Consider the following 16,863-nt stretch of genomic DNA (forward strand, 5'->3'; position numbering starts at 1 on the left):
CTTCTTCCACTTTTTCATTCAAAGTTGTTTTCACAGTAGTCTTTTTTTCATCTTTTTAAATAGAAAACCTCACTTATCTGTAGATGGGTCCAATATTTCATTGCGTAATTTGTGTCCAGAGCAGCCCACAGAGGCAAATGAGAGAGACGGATTTTCACTGAACGTTTCTGGTAGTGCAGGAATTCCATATCTTCTTGTAAATGCTCACTGAGCATTTTATGTGGGGAAACTAAAGTCATAATGACTGAACTTTAGCAGGACTGGCATTTCTGAAAGCCAGTGTTTAATCTTTTCTTCACTAATATTGCATTCAAATTTATCTTACGCTCTTCCATGTTCAAGCTACTTCTGTCAAACTGTGAATTTGTGGCAATGAACAGATATGGAAAATGAAAAAATAGATTAATAGCATTTACACTGCTATGAGTATGTCATTATTTGTGAATTTTTGTGTAGTATTTCTTAATTCTTTGTGGATTAAGAGAAGCTTTCTCCTGAATGTATTTACATGCTTTCAAAGTATTTTTGCTCAACATCACAACAAAACTCTACTACAGTGATCTGTTTCTGCACTTAGAGAGTGATGGTATCAGGTAAGAACAATACTAATACTCCAGAAAATCAATCAGATTTGACTTCAGTGTTCACTATGTCTTAATCTAGTCTTCTTCAAGACAGCTACACAGAAAACAACATTAAGGGAATTATTCAACTTTAGATTGTTGGAAATGCTATGAGTTTGTAGACCATTTGTAATCTGTTTCTGTATATGTATGTGCATACAACAATAAACCTTCTCATTAATTAAATTCTAGGGCATTTGTGATAACTTTGCACAGGTTTCTTACTGAGAAGTTATATCTTGCTTGAAGCATTAGTGGAATTTTCCATGTAATCATGTGTAATTCTGTATACATAAAATTGAAACATGACTACGAATGAAGTTTAAGAATATGTTAGCTCTCTTCTAACCAAAATATCCATACTGATTCAGAGTATATCTGTTAAAAATTGGTAACAATTGTAATTTTAAGTGCTGAGGATTTTTATGCATTACTGATCTACCTGTTTTTACTTTGGAGATTGAGCACTATAATCCTTTATTTCTGATATCAAAGTTGGAGAAGTATTAAATACAAGGAGTCAAAAGTAAGCACAAAAAGAGAAAACAATTATTCAGTCAGGCACAGCTTACCAGAAAGGCACAATTTGTTAAGTTTTAGTGCCATAATTGCTACTCTTTGTAAAATTGCAGTTTTAAGTCCATACACTTTGTAGTTAACTGTTAAGAAGACATAAATAACGATAAGCTGGATGTCTTGAGGGATTTCATTCTTGATGTATGCATTTTTATTAGCTTGCATGCTTTTTGTCAAAAAGGAGTGTATTTCACACACAGTGCATATTTCAGAGCTGGTAATATAATCTTATACTTCAGCAGAACGATTCAAACTTTATTTACACTAAATGATTGGATATTTTTGCTATTGAAGGAATGTAATGATACCCCAGGTTCATACATTCCCATTGTGCTCACATCTATCTCAGTGGCATGAGCATGCTCAGGGTGCTGGTGCTGGTGGACTTGGCTTAGCTGGAGAAAGTAAGCCTCTCAAGAAATAACAAGTTCTTGGTTCAATGAACCATGTCCTAACAGCTCCAGAGCCTCATCGTGACAACCTGGAGAAAACCACCACCCAGTCTTGGTGGAATCCATTTTCAGACCAGTGGTGGTGGTCATACCCCAGAGAGAAGACCCAAGAACCCACGCAGCCAACAAGGGGTAAAGAATGTCGTGCTAAGATGGTACTTTTTTCAAGGGCTATATGACCAGTGAGCCAAGGCAGCAAGCTTCAGAAACATTAATTGGAGGGTGTTTACAATGGGCAGTGTGTGTTGCTGCCACATCTACATGTTTCATGAACACCTCCAAGGAATGTGACTCCATCACTTCCCTGGACAGCCAGTTCCATTGCATCTCTCTCTTGGAAAAGACTTTTTTGTTATTCCTAACATCAGAACTGAACCTCCACTGGTTCAAATTTAGGCCATTACCTTTGTTCTATGAAAGTACAACGTTCGTTCTCTGTGGTAGTATGTACGGTAGCAAAAGAGCATTTGTCCACATAATTCATTAACTACATATCTGAGAAGGTTGAATATTTGAGATATTCTGTAAAGGATGTATTGGAGTCTTTAATTTTCTATCTTGAAGTCACTTCAGAGGGGCATTATTTTAATGAGAAAGAATTGTAGAAGAAATGAAGAATGTATTTTCATGGTAGTACACTATATTCACTCTGATGGAATAAGACAGGTGCCCATTTGCGCTGTGACCTATAATTGGACACAGAAACGTAGCCAACAACAACACTGGGGTAGCTTCAGTAGGGCCATGGTAAGATAATGAATGTCTTGTGGGAGGAAGGACCAGTAGAAGACACAGACCCAGGCAAGCGTGGTGCGGTTCGGGCTCCTCTGTGACTGTGGGGTGCATGCTGGGGAGACAGCAAAGATTAAGTGCTGTCAGCAAGAGACCTTGTGGGCTCAGGCTTCATGGCACATTTAACATCACCACAGCAGATGTGACCTCGAGCGGCAATGGTTCAGATGACGAAGACTCTTCAGAGGAGATGATATACTCAACGGCGTTTCCAGGATGGGAAATAAGTGTAGCCAAGAATGAGTATGCTCCAAGCACTAGTAAGGAACTTCCTCTCTCTTTGGGTACATTGCTGTTGTGGTGGTTTTAAGTTTGCTTGCTCATCATTCCATTTTCTGTGCAGTCTTCCCTTCCTTCACCGTAGGAGCATTTGTTAAAGGAGTAGCTGCTGTTCTAGTCAGCTCTTGCTTCGGGTAACTCTCCCATACCAAAGAAAAAGTTTATTTAGATCTTGTGAAGTCCTCATCCCTAGAAGGGCCTTCTTCCAGTGCTGCTAAAATTTATATCTCATTTCCATATGCACTGGCCCTGAGTGACACTGTGATATATTCATCTTGTATGGCACAGAGGAGGAAAAAGGAGCAAAGTCCTGTAATTTCTCTAAGTGGAAATCTGTTTCCACCCTTGAATGTCTGTCACAATCAATGGTTCAGTACTATTTGAAATGCCATATTCTGAGAAAATGCTGTGTGGTGATAATGTAATAGAGGTGGAGTTGTGTTTCCCAAATTTGTTGATGCCACACTCAGAGGTGTTTCTGCTGTGGAGCTGGCTGTCAGCAGTTGATCAACGGGAGTGCATGCGTTTTTGTGTTGAATGGCTGTAGTTTTGAGCTGAAATCTTTGGCAGAGCTGGCTTCAGAGGGCTATCAGTAGAAGAGAATGCAAAAATAATGGGTGTGCTTGTTTCTGGGTACTCTTTCCAGCAGTTGTGAATACTTTTTTCTCTCTGTGTCATTTTTCTTCCAAGTCCTGGTGGATGTTCTCCATTCTGGAGGGTATCTGAGGCTATCTGCTTTTTCTCCTACTGGCACAGTCTGTAAGGAACTCATTAACATTGCTAAATGGCAAGGAAAGTCTCAGAGGGTTTTGTGATGCCTTCTCCCAAGCAACCATGTTCTTTCTTGGGATTGCCAGTAGTCTGTCTTTCAGCTATCTCTGAGTTTCCGGAATGTACTGATTCCCCAGGTTCATACATTCCCATTGTGCTCACATCTATCTCAGTGGCATGAGCATGCTCAGGGTGCTGATGCTGATGGATTTGGCTTAGCTGGAGAAAGTAAGCCTCTCAAGAAATAACAATTTCTTGGTTCAATGAACCATATCCTAGCAGTTCCAGAGCCTCATCATGACAACCGGGAGAAAACCACCACCCAAGCTCAGTGGAATATGTTTTCAGACCAGTGGTGGTTGTTGAATCCCAGAGAGAAGACCCAAGAACCCACACAGTCAACCAGGGGTAAAGCATGTCATGCTAACATGGTGCTTTAACTTGTGAGACAAGGCAATTAGCTTCAGAAGCATTAATTGGAGGGTGTTTAAATGGGCAGTGTGTGTTATTTCTTTTTTGATACAGTGTATTTAAAGAGGAAAGAAAAATGTATTTGGCTCTTTCTTGGAGACTGTGTATTTGGTAGTGACAGACCACATCATGTAGCCTGTGGTTAACAAACATTTGGAGTATGCAGTCTGCCTCTGAAAAGAAGAACTATTGAATTTCTAACATCAGTTAATTCCATCCCACTAGTGGCCCAGATCGAAAAAATATTCTCTCTGATATACAAGTTAGTTTATATTACTGTGATTACTACAAGTGGAAAATGAATGAATTATCATTTCAGAAACTCCTCATGTTATTATTTACATAAGGCTTATAACAATGAGGAATACTTAGAAAAAAGGTAGCAATAAGTACTCTAAGTCATACCTCTGTCTTACACAGACAGCATAAAGTAGAATAGTATACAGTTTTGCTTGTATGGACAACCAGTATTTCTGAAGGAATGAAAGCTGTGAGAGTAAAAAAGATCAAATTATAAATTTTATTTTGAAAATTCATTCATATAAAACCAGATCTCTCTTGATTAAATTTTGCTGAAATTACACTGTTTGTCCTTAGCTCTGCAAAAATGAATCAGATATCAGTGTTTTGGCTCCGTATATGGCACAGAAACGTAGCCAACAACAACACTGGGGTAGCTTCAGTAGGGCCATGGTAAGATAATGAATGTCTTGTGGGAGGAAGGACCAGTAGAAGACACGGACTCAGGCAAGCGTGGTGCGGTTCGGGCTCCTCTGTGACTGTGGGGTGCATGCTGGGGAGACAGCAAAGATTAAGTGCTGTCAGCAAGAGACCTTGTGGGCTCAGGCTTCATGGCACATTTAACATCACCACAGCAGATGTGACCTCGAGCGGCAATGGTTCAGATGACGAAGACTCTTCAGAGGAGATGATATACTCAACGGCGTTTCCAGGATGGGAAATAAGTGTAGCCAAGAATGAGTATGCTCCAAGCACTAGTAAGGAACTTCCTCTCTCTTTGGGTACATTGCTGTTGTGGTGGTTTTAAGTTTGCTTGCTCATCATTCCATTTTCTGTGCAGTCTTCCCTTCCTTCACCGTAGGAGCATTTGTTAAAGGAGTAGCTGCTGTTCTAGTCAGCTCTTGCTTCGGGTAACTCTCCCATACCAAAGAAAAAGTTTATTTAGATCTTGTGAAGTCCTCATCCCTAGAAGGGCCTTCTTCCAGTGCTGCTAAAATTTATATCTCATTTCCATATGCACTGGCCCTGAGTGACACTGTGATATATTCATCTTGTATGGCACAGAGGAGGAAAAAGGAGCAAAGTCCTGTAATTTCTCTAAGTGGAAATCTGTTTCCACCCTTGAATGTCTGTCACAATCAATGGTTCAGTACTATTTGAAATGCCATATTCTGAGAAAATGCTGTGTGGTGATAATGTAATAGAGGTGGAGTTGTGTTTCCCAAATTTGTTGATGCCACACTCAGAGGTGTTTCTGTTGTGGAGCTGGCTGTCAGCAGCTGATCAATGGGAGTGCATGCGGTTTTGTGCTGAATGGCCTGGTGGATGTTCTCCATTCTGGAGGGTATCTGAGGCTATCTGCTTTTTCTCCTACTGGCACAGTCTGTAAGGAACTCATTAACATTGCTAAATGGCAAGGAAAGTCTCAGAGGGTTTTGTGATGCCTTCTCCCAAGCAACCATGTTCTTTCTTGGGATTGCCAGTAGTCTGTCTTTCAGCTATCTCTGAGTTTCCGGAATGTACTGATTCCCCAAGTTCATACATTCCCATTGTGCTCACATCTATCTCAGTGGCATGAGCATGCTCAGGGTGCTGGTGCTGGTGGACTTGGCTTAGCTGGAGAAAGTAAGCCTCTCAAGAAATAACAATTTCTTGGTTCAATGAACCATATCCTAGCAGCTCCAGAGCCTCATCATGACAACCTGGAGAAAACCACCACCCAGTCTTGGTGGAATCTGTTTTCAGACCAGTGGTGGTTGTTGAATCCCAGAGAGAAGACCCAAGAACCCACACAGTCAACCAGGGGTAAAGCATGTCATGCTAACATGGTGCTTTGTTTAAAGTACTAGTTAGGAATTTCCTTTCCCTTTGGATGTATTGGTTTTTCACTTTTCCTTTTTTCATCATATGTTTCTCCCCTGTTGGTACATATATGTTTTGGGAAGAGTGTGCATTCTTCTTATCAATTCTTCTTTCCAAAATCACATTCTTGCCACTGGAAAAAGGATGTTAGAGAATTTATAGCTTCATTGCTTAATGTTGATACAACACTTCTATCCCTATCTTAACCCAGTAGTTCAACACCTGCACTTCTTGGAAGAAATGTTTATAATTTTTTCCAAGTTTTTCTTTTTTTGGAGAAAAACGGTATTAAATTATTTCTATCTTGTGTTACTTATAACATTTACCATATCTTTGCTGAAATATAACCATGACCTTCATCACTGTTGATATATTTTCTTAGTAGATTTCTTGGCTCTGTTACACAGTCTAGTTATAATATGGAAGACCAAAACCAATCTCCCTTCCCATTTCATTAGAAATTGTCACTCTATCACTTTAATTTACTCAAAGATAGTAACATATCAGTATTTTAAGATTTAATTTAATTTAAGCACATCTTATTGTGTATTTTTCCTGTGCACTTGTGTACTTTGTAGTGTCAATAAATCTGTATTTTAAGTGTTTTACTATTTTTTTTTCATCTGAATGTTGTCAAATTTTTCTCAGCTGTAGTCTTTGTTTTTCAGAAAGATACAAAATGAATAATTCAACTTGCTTAGGGTTTCTTTTTCTTTTGTCTAACCTTTAGGTGTTTCTGGTTTTCATTCATTTAGCTTTTGCTCTCTGCGTTTTATTCTCTGACTTACTCCATATACTGTGCCAGCTCTATGGTCTGATGTTTGCATACTCTCTGGGTGAAAACGTATGCAGTTTCTGATCATAGCCTCTTGTGGCAGTTTTGTTTTATCAGTTCAACTGTATTATAACTTTGCTGACTAATACTAGCTTTTCAGGTGGCTATTGTGGTGCTCTCAAATTCAGATTCATTCATGACTCTGAATACTTGTTGAATACTTAGCAAGAATTTTTTACATTTCCTCAGACAACTACAATATTATTTAGGCCCAGGATTATTCTTTAAACTCAAATTTAAATGTCTGCAACTGCTGTAACAGTTTTGGACTACTTCTGCCATACATTATCCTTCTATCTCTTGTTTCCACCATTATTCCTGCAAGTCTTTGCATCTGTCTGATGCAAAGAAAAGAAATACTAGCTTGGTGTAAAGAAACTTGATAAGAAGAATAGTGTGACTATCATCTAGTTATGCATGCATATCCATTATCCCCTATCTTTATGGCACACACTAACAGTGGAGTAATAATGATAGAAGTAGAGCATGATCAGTACTAAATCCTCCATTGTCCTGACAGCTGTGGATTCACAACATGAAACGCTTCTGGATGTCTCCACACAAGATTATTGGAAACCCTCCTACACAGATGAAGAGGAGAGATATCCTAGCTCTGCTGGCAGGGGTAAAGCAATTAAACGTTTCAGATAATATTCAGATTTGAGACATAATACAGTGAAGTATAGCAATCTCACAGTGCTGCTAATTGTAATTCCCATATCATTAGCTTTGGTTATAACTTCATATTATTTGTGTTATAAATCTCGGAGGTGACATCTATGACAGTCATCTGTCACTCCAAATTTATCTTTTGCACCTAATATTCATTACTTACCCCTTCCCCACATATCTCTGGGGTTTTAAAGCTTGCACTGCCTGTGGTGTAATAAAACTGAGCAGATTGCAACCTGTAATTGTAGGCCCAGCTCGGTGAAGAAAAATCCCCCTTTTTCACTGTGAAATTTCTGTTGTAAAATCTGAAGACAAAGACAGAAAATAGCGCTGGTGATTCAAAAACATGAAAGTTAGATTAACTATAACTTCTCACTTAAATCAGACCTCTTGAAAAACAAGTTTTTCTCAGTTACAAATGTGACAAAACTAGATAGTAACCACCTACTTTTTCCATTGCTTAGTACACGTGAAAGCATAGGAATACTTACAGAAACATCCAGGGCAATATTTGAAAAATATGTGGGTGGAAAACATACAGATATAAAGCTCAGATTGATTTAAGTAGATTCTTCAGTGTGGGATAATAAGATAATGATAGTGGCATAAATTTGGCCATGTAAAGTTAAAAAATTATCCAGCTGGTACCTCACTGTAGTCTTGAAGACACTAAAGGCTCAGCCTAGGATCTGTTACTTCTGAGGGTCCATTTTAAACAGAACAGTAAACGTTAGTACCCAACTGGGGTACAAAAGATAAAATGCTATCTCCAGAGCAATGTGAACATTTTCCTTCTAGTGTTAGTGTTATTAGCCAACTGAGCTATTGAAAATTCTCAATTATCACATTCTTCAAGCTCAAAAACCTCTGTAGGCAAAAGCTTATGGAGTGCATTCTCCAGCTGTTTTTGCTGTGTATGTAAATAGTTTCCAGTGTGTTGCTTTTTGTTTGTTTGTTTTTAAAGTATAGCTGAATATGAACTTTGTTTTTGGCAACAATGCCATTTTATCTTGTTAAAAAGAAGATCAAAATTGAATAGCTGAAGATGTACCTTTGTACAGTTGGACTTATGGAAAGCTTTATTATCCCTCTGTAAAGGCAATCATTTTCTTCCTTCCGGGTAGTTCTTTGGATCTGCCTTCATTAGACACGGACATTTCTTTATAGTCCTGGGGTTTCTGGGAACAATTCAGTTGGCATTGGGCAGGAGCTTTAATCACCTGGAAGAATTTCTGTGAAAACTTTATTTTAGTTCTGAAATGTTGTTAAATAATGTGTTCATACTTTTTTTAATTTTAATGTCCTAGTAGCTGCAAATTCAGGACCATATTTTACAGGATTATCTCTCAATAATTTTCTAATTATGAAAATAATGAATTACATCTGTTGGAATGTTCTCTTTATGAACATTTCATCATTTGAAGATGCATACCACTCCATTTCTGTTCTTTTTGAAAAATGCTTATTGTAGGTTTCTCTAGCTGGTGACTTACTGCATGTGCAGCAGCTCCAGTTCATTCTCTGTATCCTCTAGTTGGGGCCTTTATTTTCACTTTCATACATCATTCATGGCAGTACTTTCTACCTAATGCTTTTTTTTTTTTCTTTTCTTTTCTTTTCTTTTCTTTTCTTTTCTTTTCTTTTCTTTTCTTTTCTTTTCTTTTCTTTTCTTTTCTTTTCTTTTCTTTTCTTTTCCTTTCTTATTTCTTTTTTTTTTATTCTAATGCTCATCTTGGTGTTACAGGTATTCTTTTTTGATGTATGTTTTCTAAGCCTTTTAATATTTATTACAAATTACTTCTGATTGCATCTTCTGCTATGTAAACAGTAAATCAAACATTGAGTAGTTAATTTATTTATTTTAGCTTTAATTATTACTGAGTTCAAGACTAGTATGCTTTTCAACCTCAAATATATGAACTTGTTCATTTCATTCATCCAACTAAATATTCTTCCACTCCCAGAAGAAGTGGCAACTTCCTTGGAGCCTTCTTTGCAATTGTGTAGTTGATACATTTACTCAGAAGAGCAATTTCATCATCTCTTTCACTTTTAGAAACCCCAAATTCACAGACTCAACAATTAAGTCAGTGTTAATAAATACAAAGTAGAGATGCAAGCTGTTATTGCTATGTCTTCTACTGCTTTTCCTATAGCTTTATTCTGCCACTGGTCATTGGGATACTCTGTAGCAATCTTCCACTGATCCTGGTGATGCTTTCCTGGGCAAAACAGACTTTGGTTTCCAAAGGAGCTTTATTTCTTTCCATCTTTCATTTCACACCCATTGCAACAAATAAAAGAAAAAAGGAAAACACAAAATCCCAACTGACCACAGATAAGGATACTGAAGATAAGGATAGTATGACTGGTGTCGGGTATTTTGATCATTATTGATTCAATCATCATCTTATCAGCACTTGTTACAAGTGAAACTGAAAAACGTCAAGGACCAACCCAACATCCACTATTACACAGTGCTCACTATGGATGGATCAGTCAAGGACAAAATCCTGCATACACAACTGGTGCTACTGAACAACAAGAATTTACTCCTCCAGGTGAAAATGATATTGAAAAGGAAACTTCTTATACAGGTAACATTGCAACTTAAATTCTAGTACATTATCAGAGTTTACTTAAGGTTTAGTTTTAGAAAGATTTTATGAACAATTTTGCACTCTGAGGTCATAAGAAATGTTCTGTGGATAAACCCAAGCAATACAGATCTATTGATTGCCTTTTAAAATTTTTTTAATCTATTCTTCAGACTTAGTCTTGGAACTTTGCTTTTTCTCTCATTTGGATCAAGACCTATAGTGAATTAACACTGGAATTGTTTCTTATCTTTAGTGTTCTATGCCATGCAGTCACAAGGCTTTACCAGGCTATCTGCAAGGGTTACATATGTAGGAAACAGTGAATGTTTAAAAAGAAGAACAATGATATCTGTTGCATTTTTTCATTTGAGGATAATATTTGTGAATTGTGTTCACACTCCTGTTGCAAGTCATTATTGGAGCTGATTTTTGCACTATTTTTTTTTAATATGGCAATTTTAACTAACTAAATAGTATCCAAAATATCTACTCATTTCATTTTTGAAATACGGCAAGAGGATACTGAAGTGAACGAATAAAGCATAGTGTAGAATAAAAGAGAGGTTTCTCAAAGAAATTGAAACTTAAATGGTGAAATTCTACAGTAAAGCTAGTATCTGAAAATTGATAAATATTAGTTGTTGATGTCCCTGTGAGTGTATTGTTTGCTAGTTAATGACTGATGTGCTGTACTAAGCACTGCCATCTTTTCTTGCTAATTATCAAACACTGAAGAGGAGATATATGTCGTTATTTGGGATGCTCTATCATGAAATTGAGGGGAAAAAATTTGAATATAATCAATACATCAAATTCTGTGATTAAAATCTTACCAACAGGTCAGATTCTTCCAGTTACTTTGCATTTCTTACTTACACATTAGTGGATATTAGTTTGATATTCAACCAATATGAAGTCAGGAAGTGCATGAATCGGGGAAATACTTTTGAAAGTCAAGGAGATATATTGATTCTGAAAAGCATATGCTCAGTTTGAGGAAGGATTCAATCCTATTGGTGACAGTAGGCAGCCTTTCTAAACATAAACCGTAATGAGAAGAAAATCTGCTTTACTTCTCTTTGCCATTAAATGTAGTAGACATGTGAGCAAGGCCTGTCATAGAGACAAGAACCGAAGAGGAGAATAATATGAGAAATGGATCTTTATGTACTGAGTTCATAATTGCTTCACCATCATCATAACAGCTATGGTCTCCAATCACGGGGCCAAACAGAATGACTCAGCACAAGACCCATTCGTGAATCCAGGTTGGGGCAAGGAAGATTATTCCACACAACCCACTATAATGGATAGAGTTATTCCTTCCAGAGAGAGTAATCATGAAAAAGAGACTTCTAATACAGGTACTAGTCATCATATCAATTATGCATATTTCATCACTTCTGTCTTTCAGATATCTTGTCTTGGAAAGCTATTGCATGACTTAGAGAGAAGGTAGCTTAAGTCTATGACAAAGATTATAAAGTGACTCATTTTCTCTGTGATCTGACTGGATGGTGTTGAGATATAAGATTTCAAATATATCTTTCTATAAAACTTACAAGTAACAAGATAATCCTGTTAGGAAAACTGCTCTTACTACTGCCATAAACAGATCTTCAAATAATAAATATATTCCATAATTTGTAACTATTCATACAGTCTTGAGCAACAAAGAAGTATGAGTGGTTGTAGAAAGGCTTCTTTACTGCAAAGGATGATAACTGCAAGGTAAAATGCTCTGTAAAATAATTTGGAAATGGCACTAAAGTAGGGGATCTGTGGTCAGACAGAGAACTGGTCCAGAGAAATCCTCTTGATTGATTTCTCCATGTTCTCTCCATGTGTCTGCTGTCTTGGGAATCTTTTCGATTAAGATATGAAGTGCATGAAATTAATATTTCAAAATGTAGCAATGAGGACGTAATGGGAGACAAAACATTTTCTTCCTCTTTTCTGGTGTGAAAAGTGTAGCCTTGTTTAAAGGCAAGAGAGACTTGAATGTGATGGGGATGGGAGGGGCACATATTGAATTCACAGCTGATTCAACCATCATCATAACAGCTCTTGCCACACCTGATGGTGCCCCACATGAAGACCCAACTCAGCCAACTCTGCCTTCAGAAAACGAAGCAGCACGGAGCACTGAAGGTATCACACATTCCACTGATGCCCCTGGGGGTCCAGTTCTCCTTGGGCTGGATCCCGTCAGTACAGATGAAGCTGGTGAAGAATCTCTGCTCACGAGTACCAGTAAGAATAATGGATCAAGCTCATTTCTCACACAGCGTGTGAAATGAGACGTTATTTCTTCTGAAATTGACTCCTTCTACTCTCTTTCTCATCTTTGGGTCTACGTTCTTCTTATGGACTTGCAGAGTAAAAGTTTGTGGCGGGATCTGATCTGCTGTTAGAGTGATGTTCTGGACTTGGTGTAAGGGTCTCCTTGCTGGTGCATTTGGTGGTTTCTGTCCTTTGCTGAAGCATGTTTCTGGGTGGCCTCCTGTCTTTTCTGCCAGTCACACACTTTGGTGACCCTGAATTTCCAGCCTCATCCTCCTCTCCTGCACATCAGTGAGGTCAGGCTTGGTGTGCTCTGGTGACACGGTCGGTGTGGTGGAGGCGCTCTGTTGGGGTTAGCTGGGTGACTTGCTCTTGTGCCTCAGCAGTGACACCATCTCCAGACAGTGTTGTCCTGGTGGTGAGGGCAGGGCAATCACACAGGAACCGTGCCCTACACGTTCTGTCTTTAATTCCTCGCACCTCCTTGCCAGTGCAGGACCACTGCAAATCTGGCTGTGGTGTGGACACTCACTCCTGAGTTACAGGATCAGGTTTCCTGCTGTGGTCTCTTCTTCTGAAGGTCTTCCCTCTCCACCTGTCACTGGCATATGTGGATACAGCCAACGTCTTCCTACAATGTGGCAAGCACGTGCCACTTAGGGGCCTCAAAAGCCACTGACAGTGTGGAAGGAGAAGGGGAGGCCTTCACGCCTTCTCTCCTGCTGTGCTTTCAGCCAGGCAGCAGGACATGCGTTCTGGTGTGCTGTGATATAGGTAGGAGGGAAGCAATGTAGGTGGAGGTTAGGTTGGCCTCTCAAGCTGATTGTGCCATCATCCCGGCAGTCGCAGTGTCCACGGATGTTTTCCACCCAGAAGAAGCAACCAGCAGGCCCCTGGCACCCACCACTCAGCCTGGAAGTGAAAGTGGACAAGCAAATGCCACAGATGGTTCTCATGTCAGTTTGATACCTGAAGTTTTTCCAGACATTGATGATCATCTATACCAATTACCGACTCATCTTTCTACTAGTAAGAACTGCTATTTAATTGAATTTTCTGTACAGCAGAAAAAATACGGATAGTCTTGAGTAGCAAATGAGTGTTACTGGTTTTTTTTCTGCCAGGAATGATAACTGCAAGGTAAAATGCTCTGTAAAATAATTTGGAAATGACACTAATATTGAGGATCTGTGATCAGAAAGAGAACTTGTCCAGAAATTCTCTTGATTGATTTCTCCATGTCATCTCTGTGTGTCCGCTGTCTTGGGAATCTTTTTGATTAAGATATGAAGTGCATGAAATTAATATTTCAAAATGTAGCAATGAGGACGTAATGGGAGACAAAACATTTTCTTCCTCTTTTCTGGTGTGAAAAGTGTAGCCTTGTTTAAAGGCAAGAGACTTGAATGTGATGGGGACGAGAGGGGCACATATTGAATTCACAGCTGATTCAACCATCATCATAACAGCTCTTGCCACACCTGATGGTGCCCCACATGAAGACCCAACTCAGCCAACTCTGCCTTCAGAAAACGAAGCAGCACGGAGCACTGAAGGTATCACACATTCCACTGATGCCCCTGGGGGTCCAGTTCTCCTTGGGCTGGATCCCGTCAGTACAGATGAAGCTGGTGAGGAATCTCTGCTCACGAGTACCAGTAAGAATAATGGATCAAGCTCATTTCTCACACAGCGTGTGAAATGAGACATTATTTCTTCTGAAATTGACTCCCCTACTCTCTTTCTCATCTTTGGGTCTACGTTCTTCTTTTAGACTTGCAGTATCATAAACTGTTTTATAATCCTGTTGCATGTTAATATCTTAATAAGAAATGCTATTCATCAAGAACATTCTTCCCTAGGCATTCTTTTTCTTATGTCCTGTAGTTTTTCACAAGTTGATTTTAGTGGGATGTCATACTGAGAAAATATTATTGTTTTTAGAGTTAATGATTCATATGTTTAAAAGCATTTTTTTATACCTATTCACTCCTGCTCTTGCTATTTTCACAGATGACATTAGTACTGTGTATTTAAAAAAAAAACAATACAGTGTTGTTCATGAAGATCTATGAGTTTTTGCTCTTAAGTTTTGTAAGTTATCTCACTGAAAAGTTCTGAATATTATCCTTTTGAATTGTCCCCTATCACAACATTGTGGCTTCACTCTAATTTTTTGTTTGTTTGTTTAATAATGGAGCCATGACATTGCAGTGCTTTGGAAATCTTTCATTCGCTGTATTTTCTTAAAAGAATAACAAACCTGCAAAAAACCTCTATGGCGAAAAGTAATATTTATGCTTTCCCATTTTTTTTCTTCACCTTCAGTTTTCTTCAGGATTACTTTAACTCTTGGTATTTTCCAAAGAGCTATAAAAAATGAAGTTTGCATTGGCAAAAGACACTATGTTTTTCCACTTCCTCCTCTTGCTCCCTGTGCATGGAAGGGATCACATGAAGCTTTATCATTTATTTTCATCAGCATGTTAAGCTTTATGTGGTCTGACAGATCAATTACAAATACAAAAACCCAAATAGGATTTGAAAATTTACTCAAATGCTTTCAAACAGGTCAATGAAATCTTACTGTTATATAATGATAGGAATCACAATATTCATTTTATTCCAAAAATAGCATGATTTATCTCCCTCTTAAATAGTGATTACTAGATATTTTCAAAGATAACACTGTAAGCTACAGTTTTTGGTAATTAATGTTTTGGTTTCTCATTTTACTTCATAATGTTGAATTTCAGTGGTAAATTTTTCATCAGTTTTAATGTTTATTACTGAGTTTCTTTTTCTGGCATTTGGATACTCTTCAACTGCATCCAATTAGGCTGTGCTGTTTCTTAGCATGCTTTTGTGACATCCTTATTCCTTTGCATCCACAATAGTCTCTTTAGAGGAAGAGCACTGTCTTAATGCTGTGGGAAGGATATTCATTTAGTAGTTTAATTCCATAATTCTCCATGTGAATTCATTTTGAGTTTTCTAATGGGAAATGAGCACACATTTTCTTATGATTATCTCATGGAAAAGTAGAGATGCATAAATAAATAAAAAGGAAAAAAAAATGACTTTTTTTTTAACATGATATTATCAGTCTTAAATAGTTAGGTCTAAATAGCTGCTACTTAGATTTTGATAGATTTGCATGCTTTAAAAATCACTAAAATTTTGGAAATGAGTATGTAACTATTAGAGTGCTCAATAGAACAATAGTAAGGGAACGAAAAAGCAAAAATGAAGGATACAGATCTTTTTCTTTGTCCTGCTTTTTTTTTTTTTTCTTCTTAACTCTATTTTCTACAGAGACTAATAAAGGAAAAGGTAGACCTTGATAAATGAAATAAAGAGAGAAAAATTGATAAGGTAGGGATATGTAAACATCTTTGAAGTTAACTTAGCCATCATCACAACAGTCACAGACTCCAATGATGTTCTGAAGCCAGAAGATGTAACCCAGAAAGTGTGGACATCTCGAGTCATTGACACAGCATTTGCCACGTCTGATGATGGTGCTCGTCATGAAGACCCAACTCAGCCAACTCTGCCTTCAGAAAATGAAGCAGCACGGAGCACTGAAGGTATCACACATTCCACTGATGCCCCTGGGGGTCCAGTTCTCCTTGGGCTGGATCCCGTCAGTACAGATGAAGCTGGTGAAGAATCTCTGCTCACGAGTACCAGTAAGAATAATGGATCAAGCTCATTTCTCACACAGCGTGTGAAATGAGACGTTATTTCTTCTGAAATTGACTCCCCTACTCTCCTTCTCATCTTTGGGTCTACGTTCTTCTTATGGACTTGTAGTGCAGAAGTTTGTGGCGGGATCTGATCTGCTGTTAGAGTGACGTTCTGGACTTGGTGTAAGGGTCTCCTTGCTGGTGCATTTGGTGGTTTCTGTCCTTTGCTGAAGCATGTTTCTGGGTGGCCTCCTGTCTTTTCTGCCAGTCACACACTTTGGTGACCCTGAATTTCCAGCCTCATCCTCCTCTCCTGCACATCAGTGAGGTCAGGCTTGGTGTGCTCTGGTGACACGGTCGGTGTGGTGGAGGCGCTCTGTTGGGGTTAGCTGGGTGACTTGCTCTTGTGCCTCAGCAGTGACACCATCTCCAGAGAGGGTTGTCCTGGTGGTGAGGGCAGGGCAATCACACAGGAACCGTGCCCTACACTTCTGTCTTTAATTCCTCGCACCTCCTTGCCAGTGCAGGACCACTGCAAATCTGGCTGTGGTGCGGACACTCACTCCTGAGTTACAGGATCAGGTTTCCTGCTGTGGTCTCTTCTTTTGAAGGTCTTCCCTCTCCACCTGTCACTGGCATATGTGGATACAGCCAACGTCTTCCTACAATGTGGCAAGCACGTGCTACTTAGGGGCCTCAAAAGCCACTGACAGTGTG

At 38.7% G+C, this 16,863-nt stretch overlaps 1 protein-coding gene across 24 annotated transcripts in view; it reads left to right on the forward strand.

Annotated features, from left to right (window-relative positions):
- The window catches only part of CD44 (CD44 molecule (IN blood group)), a 73,954-nt gene that overhangs the window by 46,926 nt on the left and 10,165 nt on the right, over positions 1 to 16,863 (forward strand). For 3 of the 24 annotated variants that reach the window (XM_085224548.1, XM_085224546.1, XM_085224566.1), the window contains 12 exons: positions 1,658 to 1,783; positions 2,581 to 2,703; positions 3,773 to 3,901; positions 4,840 to 4,962; positions 5,882 to 6,010; positions 7,423 to 7,527; positions 9,992 to 10,171; positions 11,380 to 11,538; positions 12,239 to 12,427; positions 13,301 to 13,486; positions 13,927 to 14,115; positions 15,883 to 16,149. The exons of 1 other annotated variant lie outside the window; for it this stretch is intronic. In XM_085224548.1, coding sequence (XP_085080674.1) covers positions 1,658 to 1,783; positions 2,581 to 2,703; positions 3,773 to 3,901; positions 4,840 to 4,962; positions 5,882 to 6,010; positions 7,423 to 7,527; positions 9,992 to 10,171; positions 11,380 to 11,538; positions 12,239 to 12,427; positions 13,301 to 13,486; positions 13,927 to 14,115; positions 15,883 to 16,149 — 1,905 coding nt within the window. The remainder of the gene's footprint in view (positions 1 to 1,657; positions 1,784 to 2,580; positions 2,704 to 3,772; positions 3,902 to 4,839; positions 4,963 to 5,881; positions 6,011 to 7,422; positions 7,528 to 9,991; positions 10,172 to 11,379; positions 11,539 to 12,238; positions 12,428 to 13,300; positions 13,487 to 13,926; positions 14,116 to 15,882; positions 16,150 to 16,863) is intronic. 20 more of the 24 variants (XM_085224557.1, XM_085224551.1, XM_085224550.1 and 17 more) reach the window with 20 other exon arrangements.

The sequence above is a fragment of the Meleagris gallopavo genome, chromosome 5 (genome assembly GCF_905368555.1).
Source record: "Meleagris gallopavo chromosome 5, MGAL_WU_HG_1.1, whole genome shotgun sequence".
Taxonomy (NCBI): Eukaryota; Metazoa; Chordata; class Aves; order Galliformes; family Phasianidae; genus Meleagris; species Meleagris gallopavo.